Raw genomic sequence first — 17,450 nt, forward strand, 5'->3', positions numbered from 1 at the left:
TCCAGACACTCGGGGCTGTGCCAGGGGGCGGCCTGGGTGGGGCGAGGGGGCTTCAGCCCCTGCTAACCTCCGCGAGTCCCCCGGCCCAGGGCACGACCCAACCCTCCCCCCCCCCCCATCCCTGCACAAACAAGCCGAGTAACCCCTTGCTTGGAAAATGCAGCCTCAGACAAGCCCCCTGGGCCTCGTCTCAGGATCTGGCCTCCCCAGCGGGGGGAAGGAGGCCCCCAGCAGACAGCCTCACGCTAACCCTTCAGGGCAGAGGGCCATGCATGCCTCCTCCAAGGCCTGTGGAGACCAGGGGGCCAGGCTGCCACACCAGACCAGAGAGAACCCCAGAACGGCCCCGGTGATGGGTGCTGCGGCCACCGCCACCCCCTCGACGCCCCTTCCCTACGGGGACATCTGGTGACCCTTCCTGCCCTGCTTCAGGCCCCGTGCCCCCAGGCAGACACCCCACAGGCCCTGCCAGCCGTGCACCCTCTCCCAGAGCCTCCCCTACGATGCCAGGCCCACTCCACCCCTGCTCGTTCTGAACATGCCTCGATCTCAGGAAGGACACGCGAGCCCAGCTAGCATGGGATGGGTCTCACGGTCTAGAAAATCCGGAAAACTGTTGGCTTTTCTCCTATTCCTTATGGAATTCTCCATAACCCAACACAGCCCCTTGGAAACAGAGGTTCCCAAGTCCCAGACACCACGTTGCCCACTGATGCAACAGCTGAAACCGTGGCTGGGTACAAGTGATGTCTGTGGGATCTCAAGTCGGTCAGGCGAGCTTACACTTCCCTAACATCAGCGTGGAAACAGTAAGAATCCCGGAATAACAGCTACCGCTTACGGAGTCACCATCTGTGATGCACTGTGCTTTACACACACACCCATCGCTGGGTCCCAAAGGGAACACGGCCAGCTGGATAGCATCGTCCCCACTGTATTTCCAAGAAGACGGAGGCTCAGAGAGGGTAAACCCTTGCCCGGGCCCACACAGTAAGAAGCAGGGCCCGGCGTCAAACAGGTGTGCCAACTTCAGCGGACATCAGAATCCCCTGGGAGACTCATTAAAACACGGACTGCTGGGTGCCATCCCCCAACTTCCCGATTCAGTCTCGGGTGCGGCCCAAGAACTTGAATTTCCCACGAGTTCCTGGAGGATCCTGATGCGGCTGGTCCGTGGCCAACCCTGGGGGCGGATGCTCCGAGCCAGCCCTGTGAACCCTCGCTGCTCACTGAGATCAACGGGCTGATGGGGGTGAGGAGGTAAGCCAGGGCAGTTAACAAGAGGCTTTGGAGATAAGGGCTGGATATTGGGTTTTCATCTGTTTTGTTTTGTTTGTTTGTCCGCACTGCACGGCATGTGGGATCTTAGTTCCCAGACCAAGGTTTGAACCCGCATCCCCAGCATTGGAAGCGCGGAGTCTTTACCACTGGACCACCAGGGAAGTCCCTGTTTTTGTACTTTTTTTAAGCTTCCCAGGTGATGTTAATACCGTTCTAAAATCTAAACCATTAAGAAGAAGGCCTCCCATTTTGGGGGGGGGGGGGTTCATCTGGCATCCACCCAGTACCCTCTGAGCAAGGGCTCCTACATAAGCATCACCTCTCTTCTTCACCAGCAAATCTCTACCTCAAGCTTCCATACTCTACTCTCCATTTCACGTAGCATCCGGCAGCATCCCGCCTCCTTCCCAAACCCTCTCAGGACAATCCCTGTCCTGGCCAGGTGGCCCTGCCTTTTCTCCCACAAGACCCGACTTCTGCACAACCTTGTGCACGGGGAGGTTCAGGCTGCCTCTCCCTTCTGATAACTGCGAGAGAGACACAAGCTCCAGAAAACCGTCCTATTAACTAGAGGCCCCGGAAGACTCCCCAGAAGATGGTTCTAGAGTCTTGGGCTCTGCGGTGGACCCCCGACTCCAGATGAGCGCCCTCCTTCACCTGTCCGCTGCCCACAGCAGGCTACACGGAGGGGGTGAAAGGCCTCCGCAGCTACGCCGGCTCACCTGGCCGGATCTGTGCCTCCTGGGTGTTCCTCATGCCTTAGGTGGTGATGGCCTTGGCGTTAACCCAGCTGTGGCACGTACCTGACGCCCTCTGTCTTTCCAATCTCCCCACCCATCTCACACGCTCATCCCGGCCCCTTCTCCCCTCTCCTCCTCCTCCTCCACCTTTCCCTCTGAGCTGCCCTTCTCTTCTTCCTCCCTATGTTAGCTTGTGCTTTTCCTTGCTGCATTTTGGCCTTTGCCCCCTCTTCCAGACGACAGATTTACGTGGACACAGGTAGCAGCAACAACTATTCAAATTTCACAAACAGCAAAGGAGTGAATGGTGTAATTCCCCAAGGCAGGTTTAGGGCTCTGCCTTCCAGGAGCTTATTTTTACTCTAATCAGAAGTCAAAAATGCAAAGCCATAAAGATGATTGTTTTCTTTTCAAAAGCGATCTATGTATTGTTAAAACAGAGTTACCACTTGACCCAGCAGTTCCATTCCTAGGTACATACTCCAGAGAAATGAAAAACATATGTCCACATAAAAACTAGCAAACGAATGTTCATAGCAGCATTATTCACAATCGCTAAATGGCAGAGACAACCCAAATGTCCATCAACTGATGAATGGGTAAACAAAATGTGGCATATGCATATAAATTAATTTTTCAGCCATAAATCGGGATTGAGTATGAATACCTGCTTCAGCATGGATAAACTTTGAAGGCATTATGCTAAGTGAAAAAAGCTAATCACAAAAGACCACATATTGTATGATTCCATTGATATGAATGTCCAGAACAGGCAAACCTCTGGAGACAGAAAGTTTAGTGGTTGCCGAGGGCTGGAGGGTTTTGGGGGGAGGGGGATTTGGAGGGTAATAGCTAAAGGGTAGGGGGTTTCTTATTTGGGTGATGAAAACATTTTAAAATTGTGGTGATGGCTGCACAATTCTATGAATATAGTAAAAACCGTTGAATTGTATACTTTAAATGGGTGAATTATATGGTGTGTGAATTCTAACTCAAAAAGTTACTTTTAAAAGGACCCCGATATCTCGAATACATACAGTTTGGCATTTAAATCCCAGAACTGGGTGTCATCCGTTACCCAAGGATTGCTAGGAAGGCAGCCCGACATGATGGCGTCGTTGGACGAAAACTGCTCACTGTACTTGACGATCCTGAAAAGCAAACGGAAAGCGATTTCCTAGAAGTTCAACACCCCAGAGACCAAATCAACACTCAGGTTGATCGACCAGGCTGTCCTCCTTCAACTTGATGGATTTAGTTACATGCTTGTTACTGTCTTCTTAGAAAAATGCTCTAACAGCCCTCGGGATTGGCAGGTGTTAAACAAGATCTGTCCTATTCTAGTTGTGAAATGAAACGTCGTCTCCCAAACCAGTTCTTTGTGACTTCTCTGTACCTATTTCATTAAAATACAGCCTCTTTACATTTGATCACGAGTTTTCAAAATGCAAAGCTGACTCTGTTTGCACGTGTTCACACAGGTGTCTTGGCACCATCTTGGAAGCACAAGGTCACCACGGACTCGGTGAGATTCTGTTGCCACCCTGGGGTCCACCCTTGGTCAAATAATGCCTGCATTTGGGAACTCAGACCCAGTATTCAAAACGGTGGTCTCATTGAGACAAATGTGGGCAAGAGCTAATTCCTCCTAGTAGGGTTAGATCTTCTGAGTCAACACGTGTCCTGGTATCTGGCAGTTTGGTAAAACCTGGCATGCCTTCACCCTATAGGTGGGGATTGCATCCGTAGTATACACGTAAGGCACCTGCCACGAAGTCTGCCCACAGCCATGAGAGTTTGATAGAGCAGGACCATGCCCGAGAGATACACCAGAGCTCTCGGTTTACAGTTCTGTGCAGAACTCAAGCCCCTGGGCTCCATTTCCCCCACGACCTTCTTATTCTTATCAGACCTTTTCAGTGGAGCAGCTGAAGGGAAGGGGAAAAAATGCATCCACAGGTCCAAACACTATAATGATGTCAAAATTATGGTAATGAGGCTTGGAAAGTGGGCCTACGAAGTATCCAGCGTAGCCTTCCAACCTCCTCTAATGGACTTTCTATTTGGTTTCACGGAATTGGGTTTCTGGAACATCAGAGTAGATGGGTCTGACTTTATCACAGAACAATGAGTATCATTATAACCCAAAGCAAGCGCCCACCGAGCACCCAGGTGCAGACCCACCTGTGACTCAGCAGCCACAGACAGAAGTCACTGCAAAAGGTGGGTGAGGTCAGGGCACGTATCTTCGGGCAGGTGGTAGTTTTGCAAACTAGGGGTTTGGGAGAATGTCAAAAGATACTTGAAGATTTTTACAAGAGCATAACCCTAACCGCATTGGAAGAAAGGCACTGGACAAAACACAGTATCTCCCACCCCGATGGGTACCTGTGGTCAGAATAAATGACTAGTCATGTTGTGTGTCCCCAGAAATCAGCCAAGTCCATTTTCAAGTGTGCAGGAAAATCGCAGAGCTAGAAAGGTGATCCTCCAAAGAATGCCACATTTTGAAAGGGTAATTGCTTACATTTGGGGGGCACTAAACCTTTTCTTGTCTTCCAAATAATGCACTCTGGGAGACTGGATCAAAGTAGCCTGAACGTTCAAGGATCAAACATAAATTTCCAGTTTCTCCCAATGGGATTTTAAATCAAACATTAACAACGGATACTTATCAGTACATTGAACTGCAGAATCCAGCCGGTGAACTTTTGACTCTTCCCACTTTCCCATCCACACAGACAGGCTTGTCTAGGGCCTCACCCAACCCTGATTTTGCCTAGCCCGAGACCTGGAGACTAGCACTGAGTGAAGAACTAGGCACTAAACCCCCAAGAGACTGCTTTTGTCCCTCTGAGTCCTTCAGGCTCTTACGTCAACCTATGACTTGTCAAGTTCACCTTGAAGCAGTTCTCCTCCTGCTTAACTATCGTGCAAACCTCACCGAGACCAACAAAGCAGGGTCTACGGCCATACCGCCCTGAACGTGCCCGATCTCGTCTGATCTCGGAAGCTAAGCAGGGTCGGGCCTGGTTAGTACTTGGATGGGAGAACAAAGCAGGGACATACCCGCCAAGGGACACGGAAGACTTCACCGTGGACCTCATTAAGGCCTGTCGGTAATACATGATCTGGAAGAGACACAGTTGTTAGATGTCCAACTGCCCCACCGGGGTGTCGCCAACGCCGACACACACATATGGCTCCAAACCAGAAGCCATGTCCCCAGCAAAGCACCCCGTTCCGTTCCCGCAAGCTGGCCACCCCAGGACCAGCAGGGCTCAGGTCTGCAGCAGATGGGTGGCCCCCATGCCTCCTTCACTCATCTCATCGTGTGTTAGTCTCGGAAAAGGCACCAACTGGGAAAAAAAAAGTTCTAAGGTGCGTTCAAGTGAGACACGGGATAGACACAGAAGCTTAGCTTTGCCCCCAAATGCCTCTGACTCACAGAAGCAGATCTAACTAACCTCACGGCCAACACTCCCCAGGGCTCTCTGTCTTGCGCCCCGGATACAAGATTTGCCAACACAGGTAGCCTGTCACCCTGGACAGATGCTGAGCGGCCCCGTGACGGTAGCAGCAGGGACCAGGGTGGATGCACCTGCCCCACGTCCCTCAGATCTGAGCCTCCGGAGGGCATCTCACAGCCTGACCCTGACCCTGAGCGTCAGCCCCATCCAGATCTTACACGAGACGCTTTGGCATTCCGTGCCGTCCGTTAATCGGGAAACAACTGTTCGAACGTCACACATGGTTTTCATTTCATCACTGAGTGCAGCGCAAGAAGCCAAAGTACATATGATTTGTTAAGAGGATTAAAAATCAGACTTCCCTTGAAACTGGGAGACTAATTACCTCTTTTCTGACAGAAACCACTGTTTGTTTCTGTAAAACAAAGAAGCAAAAACCGTTAAACAGATGTCATGAAATCATTACAGTCCAATAACCCACTTGAAAAATAAAAACCCTTCCCCGAGACGAAACTGCCCGTCTCTTTTGACTTAAAAGATAGAATTTCCCCATCACCACCCCTTCCACCCTATTCTACACAACTAGTAGAGAATAAGATCAACTAAGAGGTTTGGTGAGGGAAGGGGATGCTTTACCACTGTAACTTTATCCCACTCTCCTAAAAGCCAAGATGAATTGAAGACTAAGTTTGGGGTTGCTCCCAACCCACCGTAGCGCCTACAGAACGTCTGAAATGGAATGGGGGAGGGGGAGAAACTAGCAACTTGACCAATACCATATGTTGCGGGGGGGAAAGCCACGCTGTCAAAAACAAAGCACACAATTAAAAGACTCAAGAGAAGCCCCCACTGCAAGTTGAGTCCAAGAGCTGAGCTGTAACGTGGAAGAGCTCACACCGGGCCCTGGCCTCTCTGAAGCCGCTGAAGCAAGTTCGCGTCCTCTCTCCGGACTTTTCGCGTCATAGCCGAGGAAGGAGGGCTCCGAGAGGGGCCCCACGTTTAGGGTCTTGGAAGCTCCTGGAAACCATTCAGACCTGTGTCTCCTACTGAACTCTCCTACCATCTGCCATGCTTCCCTGGTACCACCTGTCTGCCCCCTGCAACTCTTGGAGGCTGGGCACGGTGGGTGATTCCAATTCAGTTTTCCTAGGTCTGGTCCAGGGGCTGCCTGGTGCTGACTCTTATACTTCAAGCTGAGCATCTAATTGCTGGCTGCTAAAACCCATGCTGCTGAGTTTGCGCTTGAAATAGAGTCAGAAGTCCAAGGAGGACACGATCTCCCTTAGCCAGTTAGTAAAATAAGTACTGGACCAGAGCCCATTAACGAGGAATGAAGGAAGGTCTGATCTGGAACGTCATACGCAAGTCTCTCCCTTCTAATCCACGCTGGGTTTCATTTTGCATCCTTAGATTGTTTTTATGTGCTTGCTTTTCGCAGGAAATCCTTCTTCCTGGGTGGGGTAGGGAGAGTTAACTCAGAAAGGTAATGCTCAGGTAGGCCTCTCTAATCTGCCGCCCCCCCCCCCAAACTTCCTACTTCATAGCACTGATCACAGTATAATTAGATATTTGTTTGTGTGACTCTTTGTTTAATCTATGTATCACCCATTAAGCACCATTAAGAGCAGGAAGGCCATGTTTATCTTCCTGAGCATAATGTATGGCACAGAGTAGGTGCTCATTAAATGTCAAACAAATGATGACTGCAGTGTGCTTGGAGGCCTAGAAAAATGGAGATGTATTTTAAGGTTAACAGAATATTTTTCCACTTAAAAAATTGAGAACACCCCCAAATATTTTGGCAATCACACTGATTATCTGTTCCAATTCTCTAACAGCCCTAACATAGGGCTGTTTTAGAAGACACATGTTTCAGGTAGAAAAGAACCCTGGGGTCAGAGTAGGGAAGCTGGACTTTTGTGTAATAATAACCACCAAGCAATAGTACAAAGCAATTTACACCTCTCTGAGCCCTTACAGAGTTTGAGGGAGGAAGGTTTTATTTTTCTGATTTTCAGCTGAGGAAACCAAGGCCCTGACATCTCCTGGTCAGTAACTGGCTGAGGCAGTATTCAAACCCAGATCTGCCCTTTGCAAAGCCGAGGAGTGATCCAGGAAAGACAGAAAATGATCTGCTCTCTTCACCAATGCCTTCTTCCTTGCCCTGAAGCTGAGGATACCGCCGAACGAAATGTCTTCTCTGTCCGGCCATTTCGTTGAAAATTAAAACAAAAAAGAGTGCTAGGGCCCCAATCACAAGAGGAAGCACACACACAGAAGACACTCTGTAATTAACACTAGTGATGGGAAAACACACTCCCAGCTAGAAGGGAAATAAGATCTGGGGACCTAAAGCACAGCATGGTGACTATAATTAATGATACTTGGGAGTTGGTCAGAAAGTAGAGCTTAACTGTTACCACCACAAAAATCGCAATTACGTCAGGGGATGGAGGTGTTACCTCACCTTATTGGCGGTAATCATTCTGCAATATCTACATGCATCTAATCACACATTGTACACCTGAAACCTACATATGTTATGCGCCAAGGATACTTCAATGAAGCTGGAGTCCGGAAGCACAAACATTGGTATAAAGATGGCAATTGTACTATCAAGCAGGCACCATCACAAACACCCTCCTTCGAAGCGCCCAGGCCCCAGGATGAGCCATCCTGTGGGCCACTGTCCTCTGGCCTCGGGGACCCTGCGTGCACGAATACAGACAAGACAGGCAGACTCTCAGCCTGTCCGATGGTCTCTGGGCTCCCCGGGGAGCTGTGCTTGCAAACCGGTCACCAGCACACTCATTTCCAGTCTACTTAGCGTGGTCTGACTTCGGCTTAATACCTTTATTTCTGGGGTCATTATCTCAAGCTTCAGGGTTTTAAAATTTTTATATTTTAATTCCCTTCTTGACTTTGCTATCCTTTTAGGGCTCTGTGTCGAAGGTGTGGTTTGCTGTGGGTTTTCTGAGTCCCCAGATTACCAGCTGTCTCCTGGGAATCAGACTGCAGTGGATTTGATTGAGTCTAAGAGTTTGCCCACCTCCACCCTGGATTGTCCGTGTGGATTTCAGCATTTCTAGCTTTAAAAACAGCTGTCCAGGGACTTCCCTGGTGGCGCGGTGGTTAAGACTCCACACTCGCAATGAAGGGGGCCTGGGTTCGATCCCTGGTCAGGGAACTAGATCCCACATGCACGCCTCAACTAAGAGTTCGCATGCTACAACTAAGGAGCCCGTGAGCCATGACTAAGGAGCCCACCTGCCGCAACTAAAGACCCAGTGCAACCAAGTAAATACTAAAAAAAAAAAAAAAAAAAAAAAGCTGTACATAAGATCTGCCTCCTGTGGACTGGCATATAGGGTATCTCTGTGCTTTTAGGAGTGCATGTGTATCTGGGCAGTGAGGGAGAGGGAGCTGGACTTTTCTGAAAGCCGGAGAGAGAATTTGATGGGGGTGGGAGTCGTTATAAGAAAGAGTATCAACTTCGGGGTCAGAAAGGTCAAAATCCCTGTTCTGTCACTAATCGGTGACCTGACTTTGGATGACTTATTTGGCATCTCAAAGCCTCTGTTTTCTCATTCGTAAAAGGGAATAGAAAAGGGGGGATTAAATGACAGAATCCTTAAGCGACTGGCATAAGGCGGGGACTCAACGTACCCTGGCTACTGATTAGGGTTCAGATACTGCTGCTGAGAAGATACAGGGTACGGCATTAGCCCCAACTACGAGATAAAATACAGGATGCCCAGGCAATACCGGGGACATAGTCACGCCAACAAAAGTTATTCGCTGCTTATGTGAAATTTAAATTTAACTGGGCATCCTGTATTTTACTCGCTAAACCTCACAAACCTACTTTCAATATGATTATTACCTAGCCAAAGGCCATAAGAAACATTAAAGTGCAGTTATTAAAAAATACACACACACACACACACACACACACACACACACACACTTCTAAGCAATTCAAAGAAAGCCACCTCATGGTAAAATAAGAAATAAACATTTGTCGCACCTTGGAAGGCATGCACAAACCCCGGCTTTCTCAGCAGCTGGTCCACCTGGGATGAAGTCACTTCTTTATCCTTCATCCCAGTGACACATTTCACTACAACAGGGACACTCCGCCTAAGGAACTGTCAAATACTCTGCATTCTTGGGATTCTGACTTATGATTTTTCACTTGCAGAGTTGCCCAAATAGGGACGCATCCAGATCTTGTTTACACAGCTCTGCAGCCAGCTTGCTGGCCCTGAAACCCAGATGCAGGCTGCAGACGACTGTCACAGGGCAGGAGGGGTCAAGCCCATGCCCTGGGAGACCCTGGAGTGACAGTGGACAGAGGCGCGGGAGCCCCAGCGAGGGGTGAGCAGGGTCCCTGGGGTCAGGCAGCCAGGCAGGAATCTGTGCAAACAGGGCTGAGAGCCGGGCAAGCCATGGAGTGAGACGCAAGGTGGGGAGAACCACAGGGAATCGGGGAACACGGGCCTTGAGAGCAGAGAAAGGGTCAAAAGCCAGAAACCAGGAAATCCGGGAACTGAGGCGCTTATCGCAAAGCAGACAGGAAAGAGATGGGGGCAGCCGGCCGGCCAAGGGGCTGAGAATCCGAGGCTGTGAGCATCCGAAGGAGGTCTGTCCTGCCATGTCCTTCCCGATCAGGTCGGGGGGGGATGACCACACAGCTTCTAGGGCCCAAGGCAAGATGAAAATGCCCGGCCCCTGGTCCGAAAAAGTAGTAAGAATTCTAAGACAGCAGAACATCAAGGCAAGTGCGGGCCTGCTGAGCGTGGAGCTGGGGGCCTGAGCACAGGCCGTCTGCTCCTGAAAGGGGCCCTGGGTGCAGCACCGAAGGGTGCGGTCGGGGAGCAGAGGTGGTACCCAGAGGCCCTAAATGTCCCCGTGGCTGGCCCAGCCTGGGCAAACGGCTCAATCTGTCTGTTTCCGTTTTGTCCTCTGAAAAAGGGAACTTATATAAGCCTCACTTCCCAAGCTGCTGGGAGAAGGTAATAAAATCCAGCGAAGCTTCTAGAAGCTGCGTGACGGACATCAGGGCACGTCAGCAGGACACGGAGTGGGCTCAGGGGCCCGCCCCCTGGGGCGCAAACCCCAGCTTCACCGTCTCCGAGACGTGTGACTCGGATACGTTGCCTGGTCCCTCGGCCTGTCTCAACTGTGGAGCAGAGATGCTAGAGCTTCTACCTCGTGAGCTGCTGAATCTGCAGAGCCCTGACCAGGGGTGAAGCGGCCGGCCCCGTGGCCGGCACACAGGGAGCTGTGGGCAAGCCTCAGCCCTCCCCTGCTACCACCGGTCACGCAGGAGCCCCAGGAGGGCAGCCGTTTGTCCCCAGCTGGGGGGAACACACGGCGGGAGGGGTTATCGCTCACGGGGGGCTCCAGGCCGGGGGCTCTGCAGAGCACAGCACTTACGTCTGTGTAGCCACACTTCTGTCCTTCGCCCAAAGGCCGGTGTGGCCGCCAGCGTAAACAGTGCTGTTCTCGGCAGCCGTTGGAGGCACCAGGCAGGGGTGTGGACACTGGTGTGCACCTGCCTCCCCCCACCCCCAGCCGGGGCAGAAGGATGAGAAGCGAGAAGGACAAGAAGGAAACTGGCGAGGGACAGTCCCCCAAGCAGGGTCGAGGGCCTCCAGACCCCATAAATGCTCTCTGGCAGCAGGGAGACGGTTGTAATGATAGTGAAAGTTGCTGTGTACACGTCGGATTCCGTTCCAGACACTTCACATAAATGACCTCACTGAGGCCCCTGAAGAAGGAACTATTCTTATTCCCATTTTATAGATGAGAAAACTGAGGCTTTGAGCTCAAGAGCTTGTCCAAGGTCACAGCTCCAGGGGGTGGCGGAGCTGTAGTCACTCTGGTGTCAGAGCTCCCTCGAGCACAGGGCACTGGCCCTCGTCACAAAATGACCCTGTTGACCCTGTCGGGGTCGGGGAGGGAGGGCCGGCCCCGGGCACTGCTGCCCACAGCAGGCTGGGGCCCGGCCACCACTCAGCCCCTCCCTGCAGGGCCAAATCCTCTCTGAGATAACGGGAAGGTGGCCCCCCACCTCCAGACATCAGGACTGAGAGAGGACACGCTCCCTACGTGTCACCCTGGCTCTGGCTGGCTCCTCCCAGGGCTGGGTGCCCAGCGGCCAGCGGCCATCAGCTTGAGGAAGTGGGTCACCCAGGGTCGTGGACACCTGCCAACCCCACAACCTCCTTCCTGTGCTCGATGGTGTTTATGGCTCTTGGATCATTTGCCCCTGTTTAAGGAAAAAAGAGATCTTTTCAAGAATTTACGAATTCTTGGAAATGGGCCATCTCTTCAAACCGGCACTGAGAGATCTTCTCTGATCGAGGCAGCAATCCGACACCTCTGCACCCCCAAGGCCTCCTGGACACACGCCCCGTCCTCCGGACCCTCTCCTCTCAGGCCAGATAAACAGGGGACACTGGGTCCCACTGTGGGGAAGGTCACACAGGTAAAGCCCAGCCCCTAACAGCTGGCTGTGACCCGCGCTGGCCGAGAGGAGGACGGAGGGAGGGTTACGCTTCTTTGTTCTTCTTAACGCACCAGGGCAGCCAGAGTGCGACAGGAGAAAGAGAGCTGGTGGGAGAGAGACACAGAAGACAGAGCGTAAACGGCAGTGACAGCACCCCGGTCACACAGCGCCGCGGCCGCAGCCTCACCCCCGGCCCGTGCGCGGACCCCGGGCTGAGAGCGTGGCCCGCGTCTGCCAGGAAAGGGGCTCGGAGAGCAGGAGGCATCTCGGCCCCGAGCCTGCCCACCAGGGAGCCTGGATACACCTCCTCGGCGGCGGGGCCTGGCCGCCCTCCTGGGAAGGCACCCCAGAGAGCGCCCGAGAGGAGGCAGCTCACTCAGCATCTGCACCGTCCTGCCAGGGCTGAAGCTAGAGATCCCGCCCCACGCACACGTGCGCACACACACGTGCACAGGCGTGCACACGGACACATGCATACACGCACATACACACACAGACGCGTGCCACACAGACACATGCATACACGCACATACACACACAGACGTGCACCACACAGACACATGCACACACGCACATACACACACACAGACGCGCGCACACACACACACACATACACACACACAAATAGACACACACACAGATGCACACACAGACACGTGCATACACGCACATACACACACAGACGCGCGCACACACACACACATACACACAAATACACATACACACACAGGCGCGCACACAGACACATGCATACACGCACATACACACACAGACAGATGCGCGCACACACAAACACACACATACACACACACACAAATACACATACACAGGCGCGCACACAGAGACACAGACACACGCATACACGCACATACACACACAGACACATACATACACATACATACACACACAAGACACACACAGACACATACACACACATACACACACGTACACAGACGCATACACATACACACACATACGTGCGTGCACATACACACACACGTACACAGACGCGTACACATACACATACATACACACACAGGCACATACACACACATACACACACACGTACACAGACGCAGACACATACACATACATACACACACATACGCGCGCACACACACATATACACAGACACACACACACACACACAGCAGCGCCTGGTCAGAGCGAGTGATGGGCCGTCCCCCTCCACCCTCCCCTCCTCCACACCACAGAGCTTTCCAGAGCTGCCTGACCCATAATAACTGCAAATCTTCCAGCCCGGTTCAGTATTTTCCTTGATGACTCTGTTTCCTTGGTAACCAAGCCTGACAAGGCCCCGGCAATTATCTGTTATCTGACGAGGGGAACGTAGGAAAGGCCGCTGAAGGTTGACAGTGCCAAGCGTGCATCAAAGGAAGGGTGACTCTGAATTACGGACGAGGGTCCCAGCAACGTCCCCGGAGGATGCCCTCTGGGGACGCGACGTCCCCTCCAGATGGACTCCAGCCGAAACCTGGACCTCTGGCCCACACACTGGGGGGGGGGTCCCCAAAGCCATCCTGAGCTCCAGGCCCCGGTGGGCAGCATACACAAGTCAGAGCCTCCCGGCCAGCTTTCGCGTGCTCCTTCCTCTTGCCCCTCCGACTTCCTTCCTCCTCCTTTCCGGGCCCACCCCCCACCCCCCGGCCCCCGCCCAGGGCTTTAGGCACTGGCTCACGGATGACACACTAGGCTAACAAGGCCCCTGACCCCTTGCTGCCCAAAGACAACGGTAGACAGAAAGCAAGGAAACCATCTACCGCTAGTTTACGTGGGTTTAGGCTGGTTTACTGGCAGCTGTGGTTCTCAGCTGGGGCAATCTTGGCCCCCCGGGGGCCACCGGACCAAGTCTGGAGACACTTTTGATAGTTGGGACTGAGGGGCAGGCAGGGAAAGGCGCGGAGCTACTGGTATCCAGGGGGTGGAGGCCAGCTATGCTGCCGAACGCTCCGCAGCGCACAGGACAGCCCCAGGGCACGGTCTGGCCCCAGGTAACAGTGCCACGGTCGGGAAACCCTAACCGGCTGCCCACTCTTTCAGCAGCTTCTGCACCACCTTTCGTTAAATAAAAACCCGTCTTAGGAAATCGGCCATCCATCATCAATGGTGGCCTACCGGGGGGAAAGGGTCCTTTTAAAATAAAAAGCACAGGAGAATCTTTGCAAAGATCCCACCCAACGAGATGCAAAAGAAATTGGGACAGTCCAGGTCCGGTCACGCGGATTAAGGTTTAAACCCAAAGTTGATTCAAGGGTTGTGAGCCTGTGGCCTACAGACTTCGGGGTGGGGGAGGGGGGACTGGCGGAAATTGTGTGCGAAATGCCTGTCTGTGCATCTCTGGGTGAAATGGGTTCATAACTTTCATCAGGTTTTCAAAGGGGGAAGTGACTCAGAAAAGTCTGAAAACCAACCATCTAGATCCCATTGGCTCTGACCTGCACGCTGCCAACTCCGGTCTCTCTTGACCAGGACCCCTGCCATGGCCTCCCTGCTCTGATACCACACAGCCCATAGGCCTCCCCTCTTTGGCAGTCTCAAAGGGGAGGTACCAGTGCCCCACAGACACAAACAGACAACAGACATGTGGACACCTTCCCAGCCTGAGACCCTGACCTAGGCCCCGCCCAACGTATGCAGCAGAGACCTACCTGTTTTACCTGATCTTCATTTGGATTGGTCACTCGGTCCAGGCCATAGTCCAGCACGTCATTCATTCCCGGCTGAGTGGGAAAACAAAAACAAAAACAACATAAGAACCACCGCTGGGAGAGTCTCCAGTTTCTGATTAACTTTGGATCTTGGTCAAGCTGCCAATCGTGAGACCAAGCTTAGGGTCGTGGTCCAGCCTGTGGGGAGCTACAGGGGTGTGTACGATTCTCCAGGTGAGCTGGTGAGTTTCATGGGGCTATTCCACCACCACAGCATCCCCAGAGCCTAAAACAGAGGGATGGAGAGAGGGATGGAGGGAGGGAGGATGGATGGATGGATGGATGGATGGATGGAGGGTGGGTAGGTGGGTAGGTGGATGGATGGATGGATGGATAAGTGATGGATGGATGGATGGATGAGGGGTGGGTAGGGGGATGGATGAATGAGCGGGTGGGTGCACAGATGGATAAACAACATGCAAACTCAATCAGAGTTCCCTGGGATTAGCACATGGGACTCCCGACTCCCTTCCCACTCTACAGTTCATTGTGTTGGAGGGTCCAGGCTTCCGTCAGGCACCCAGAGTTTCCAATCCCGGTTCTGCCACTTCCCAGCTGTGAGGAAGATCTTGGAAACCACTTCTCCTCTCTGCCCTTCCCACCCCTGAGAACTGCAGACGATCCCTGCTGCCTGTCAGGTTCCTGTGAGGATTTAGCACGACGGAGTACGGAGCTCTCAGCAGAGCGTCCCTGTTACCAAGCAAAGGCTGTGTTCATCGTAGGATCACGTGTGTGAACACCTGGCCCAAAGCCGGCCTCAGCGTCTGTCTGTCTCCCTCAGGCAGCTACCTCCCCAGCCAGTCCTGCTCCGTCTCTCAGACCCTCGGGGCCAGCAGTTCGGGTCTTCCACCTCCTCTGTCTGTCTGGTGCGGGCACCCGTCTGGGACAAAGAAATCCCCCCAGGGTGACGGAAGACAGACATCACACACGCACACTCGCATACTCTCACACTACTCACACGTACACACTCACTCTCACACTCAAAGACTCGCTCACGTGCACACACCCTCCCACTCACAACTCACATCATCACTCTTTCGCACTCTCACAGGTATGCACTCACGCCCGAACGCAGGCACACGTGCTCACGTCTGCAGCTCACACACGTCCATCCCGGCACAGCCACACACACGCACACACACACGCACACACACACGCTCCCCCGGCCCGCGCCCTCGGGGCCCCTGCCCCCCAGCAGGCCCTCCAGCCTCAGGGGCTTCCGCGCAGTCGTCCGCTCGCGTCTTGGGCCCCTTCTCCAACTCTTTGCTCTGAACTTGATCCACACTCTGATGTGAATTCAGCTGCTGCACGGTGCACCTGTGTAATCGGCGCAGGACCCTGAGCCGGAGCCGCCCGGCGGGCCTTGTCCCGCCGGCCGGTCCCCGCCGGCCCCTCCTCACCTCTCAGCCGCTCCCATCCAGCTGCAGTCCCACCCGGGGCCCTGCCTTCAGACCTCTGCATGGGGCTGCCTTTCTCCTGCTGCCGTTTTGGGAGACTCCCAGGCTGCATTCGCTCATGCACTCATTCATTCATTCACTCATTCCCTTACCCACTCATTCATTCACTCACACACTCATTCATTCATTCACTCATTCCCTTACCCACTCATTCATTCACTCACGCACTCACTCATTCACTCACTCATTCCCTTAGCCACTCATTCATTCCCTCACGCACTCATTCATTCATTCACTCATTCCCTTATCTACTCATTCATTCACTCACGCACTCATTCATTCACTCATTCCCTTACCCACTCATTCATTCACTCACTTATTCATTCACTCATTCCCTTATCCACTCATTCATTCACTCACACACTCATTCATTCATTCACTCATTCCCTTATTCACTCACGCACTCATTCATCATTCACTCATTCCCTTATCCACTTATTCATTCACTCATGTACTCACTCATTCATCATTCACTCATTCATTCAGGCATGCATTCATTCACCCACTCATGCACTCATTCACTCATGCACTCACTCATTCATCCATTCACTCATTCATCCATCCACTCATTCCTTCATCCACTCATTCACCAGGTAGCATGGGGGTCTCTGCTCTCCACAACAGTCACCAGAGCCACCGCTGACACAGTTTCTGGGATGCAAGAGGCAGCCGGAACGCAGATACCGCAGAGCTGACCGTCAGCGCACAGGACACAAGGGCCACGGTGGCCTGGCGGTGGGCTGTCAGCAGACAGGGAGCCGTGCAGCCGCGTGCAGCCCGGGCCAAGTGCAGGAAGCCCCGCCTGCCCAGAGACGCCAAGCCCACCACCACCGCCTCCAGCCGGAGGAAGTGTGAACGCCAGGGCGTGGTGCCCGAGAACATCCCTGACGCGAAAGCCAAAGAGACAATTTGCTAACAGCTCCTTAACTCAGGTTGGGAAAGGACCCTCGTACCCCCAAGGGCTGCTCACGAGGAGGGGACGGTCCCAGAGCCAGGGCCGGGGTGGGCGCCGGTGCCACATCCCGGTGACACGTGGCTGCACCACATTCCTCCCGTCCCTTGTCTTGTTCTCTCCTCTTCTCACCGTCACTCTCTCCCCTAACGTCCAGTTTGGACCTTTCTGGTGCACGGCACAGAAAACAAATAACAAATAAAACACCAGATAGTTTTAAAAACAAAACAAAACAGGGGACAGAGAGAGAGATGAGGTTGACGCAGGGAGAGACAGAACTGGAGGGAAGGGCTGGAGGAGGCTGACC

The 17,450-nt window shown here is 53.0% G+C and overlaps 1 protein-coding gene across 6 annotated transcripts in view; it reads right to left on the minus strand.

Annotated features, from left to right (window-relative positions):
- The window catches only part of RGS9 (regulator of G protein signaling 9), an 89,878-nt gene that overhangs the window by 19,318 nt on the left and 53,110 nt on the right, over positions 1–17,450 (minus strand). For all 6 annotated transcript variants that reach the window (XM_059906572.1, XM_059906571.1, XM_059906570.1 and 3 more), the window contains 4 exons: positions 14,684–14,746; positions 5,877–5,906; positions 5,091–5,152; positions 3,059–3,172 (listed from right to left, as the gene is read on the minus strand). In XM_059906572.1, the coding sequence (XP_059762555.1) occupies positions 3,059–3,172; positions 5,091–5,152; positions 5,877–5,906; positions 14,684–14,746 (269 nt within the window). The remainder of the gene's footprint in view (positions 1–3,058; positions 3,173–5,090; positions 5,153–5,876; positions 5,907–14,683; positions 14,747–17,450) is intronic.

The sequence above is a fragment of the Balaenoptera ricei genome, chromosome 20 (genome assembly GCF_028023285.1).
Source record: "Balaenoptera ricei isolate mBalRic1 chromosome 20, mBalRic1.hap2, whole genome shotgun sequence".
Lineage (NCBI taxonomy): Eukaryota > Metazoa > Chordata > Mammalia > Artiodactyla > Balaenopteridae > Balaenoptera > Balaenoptera ricei.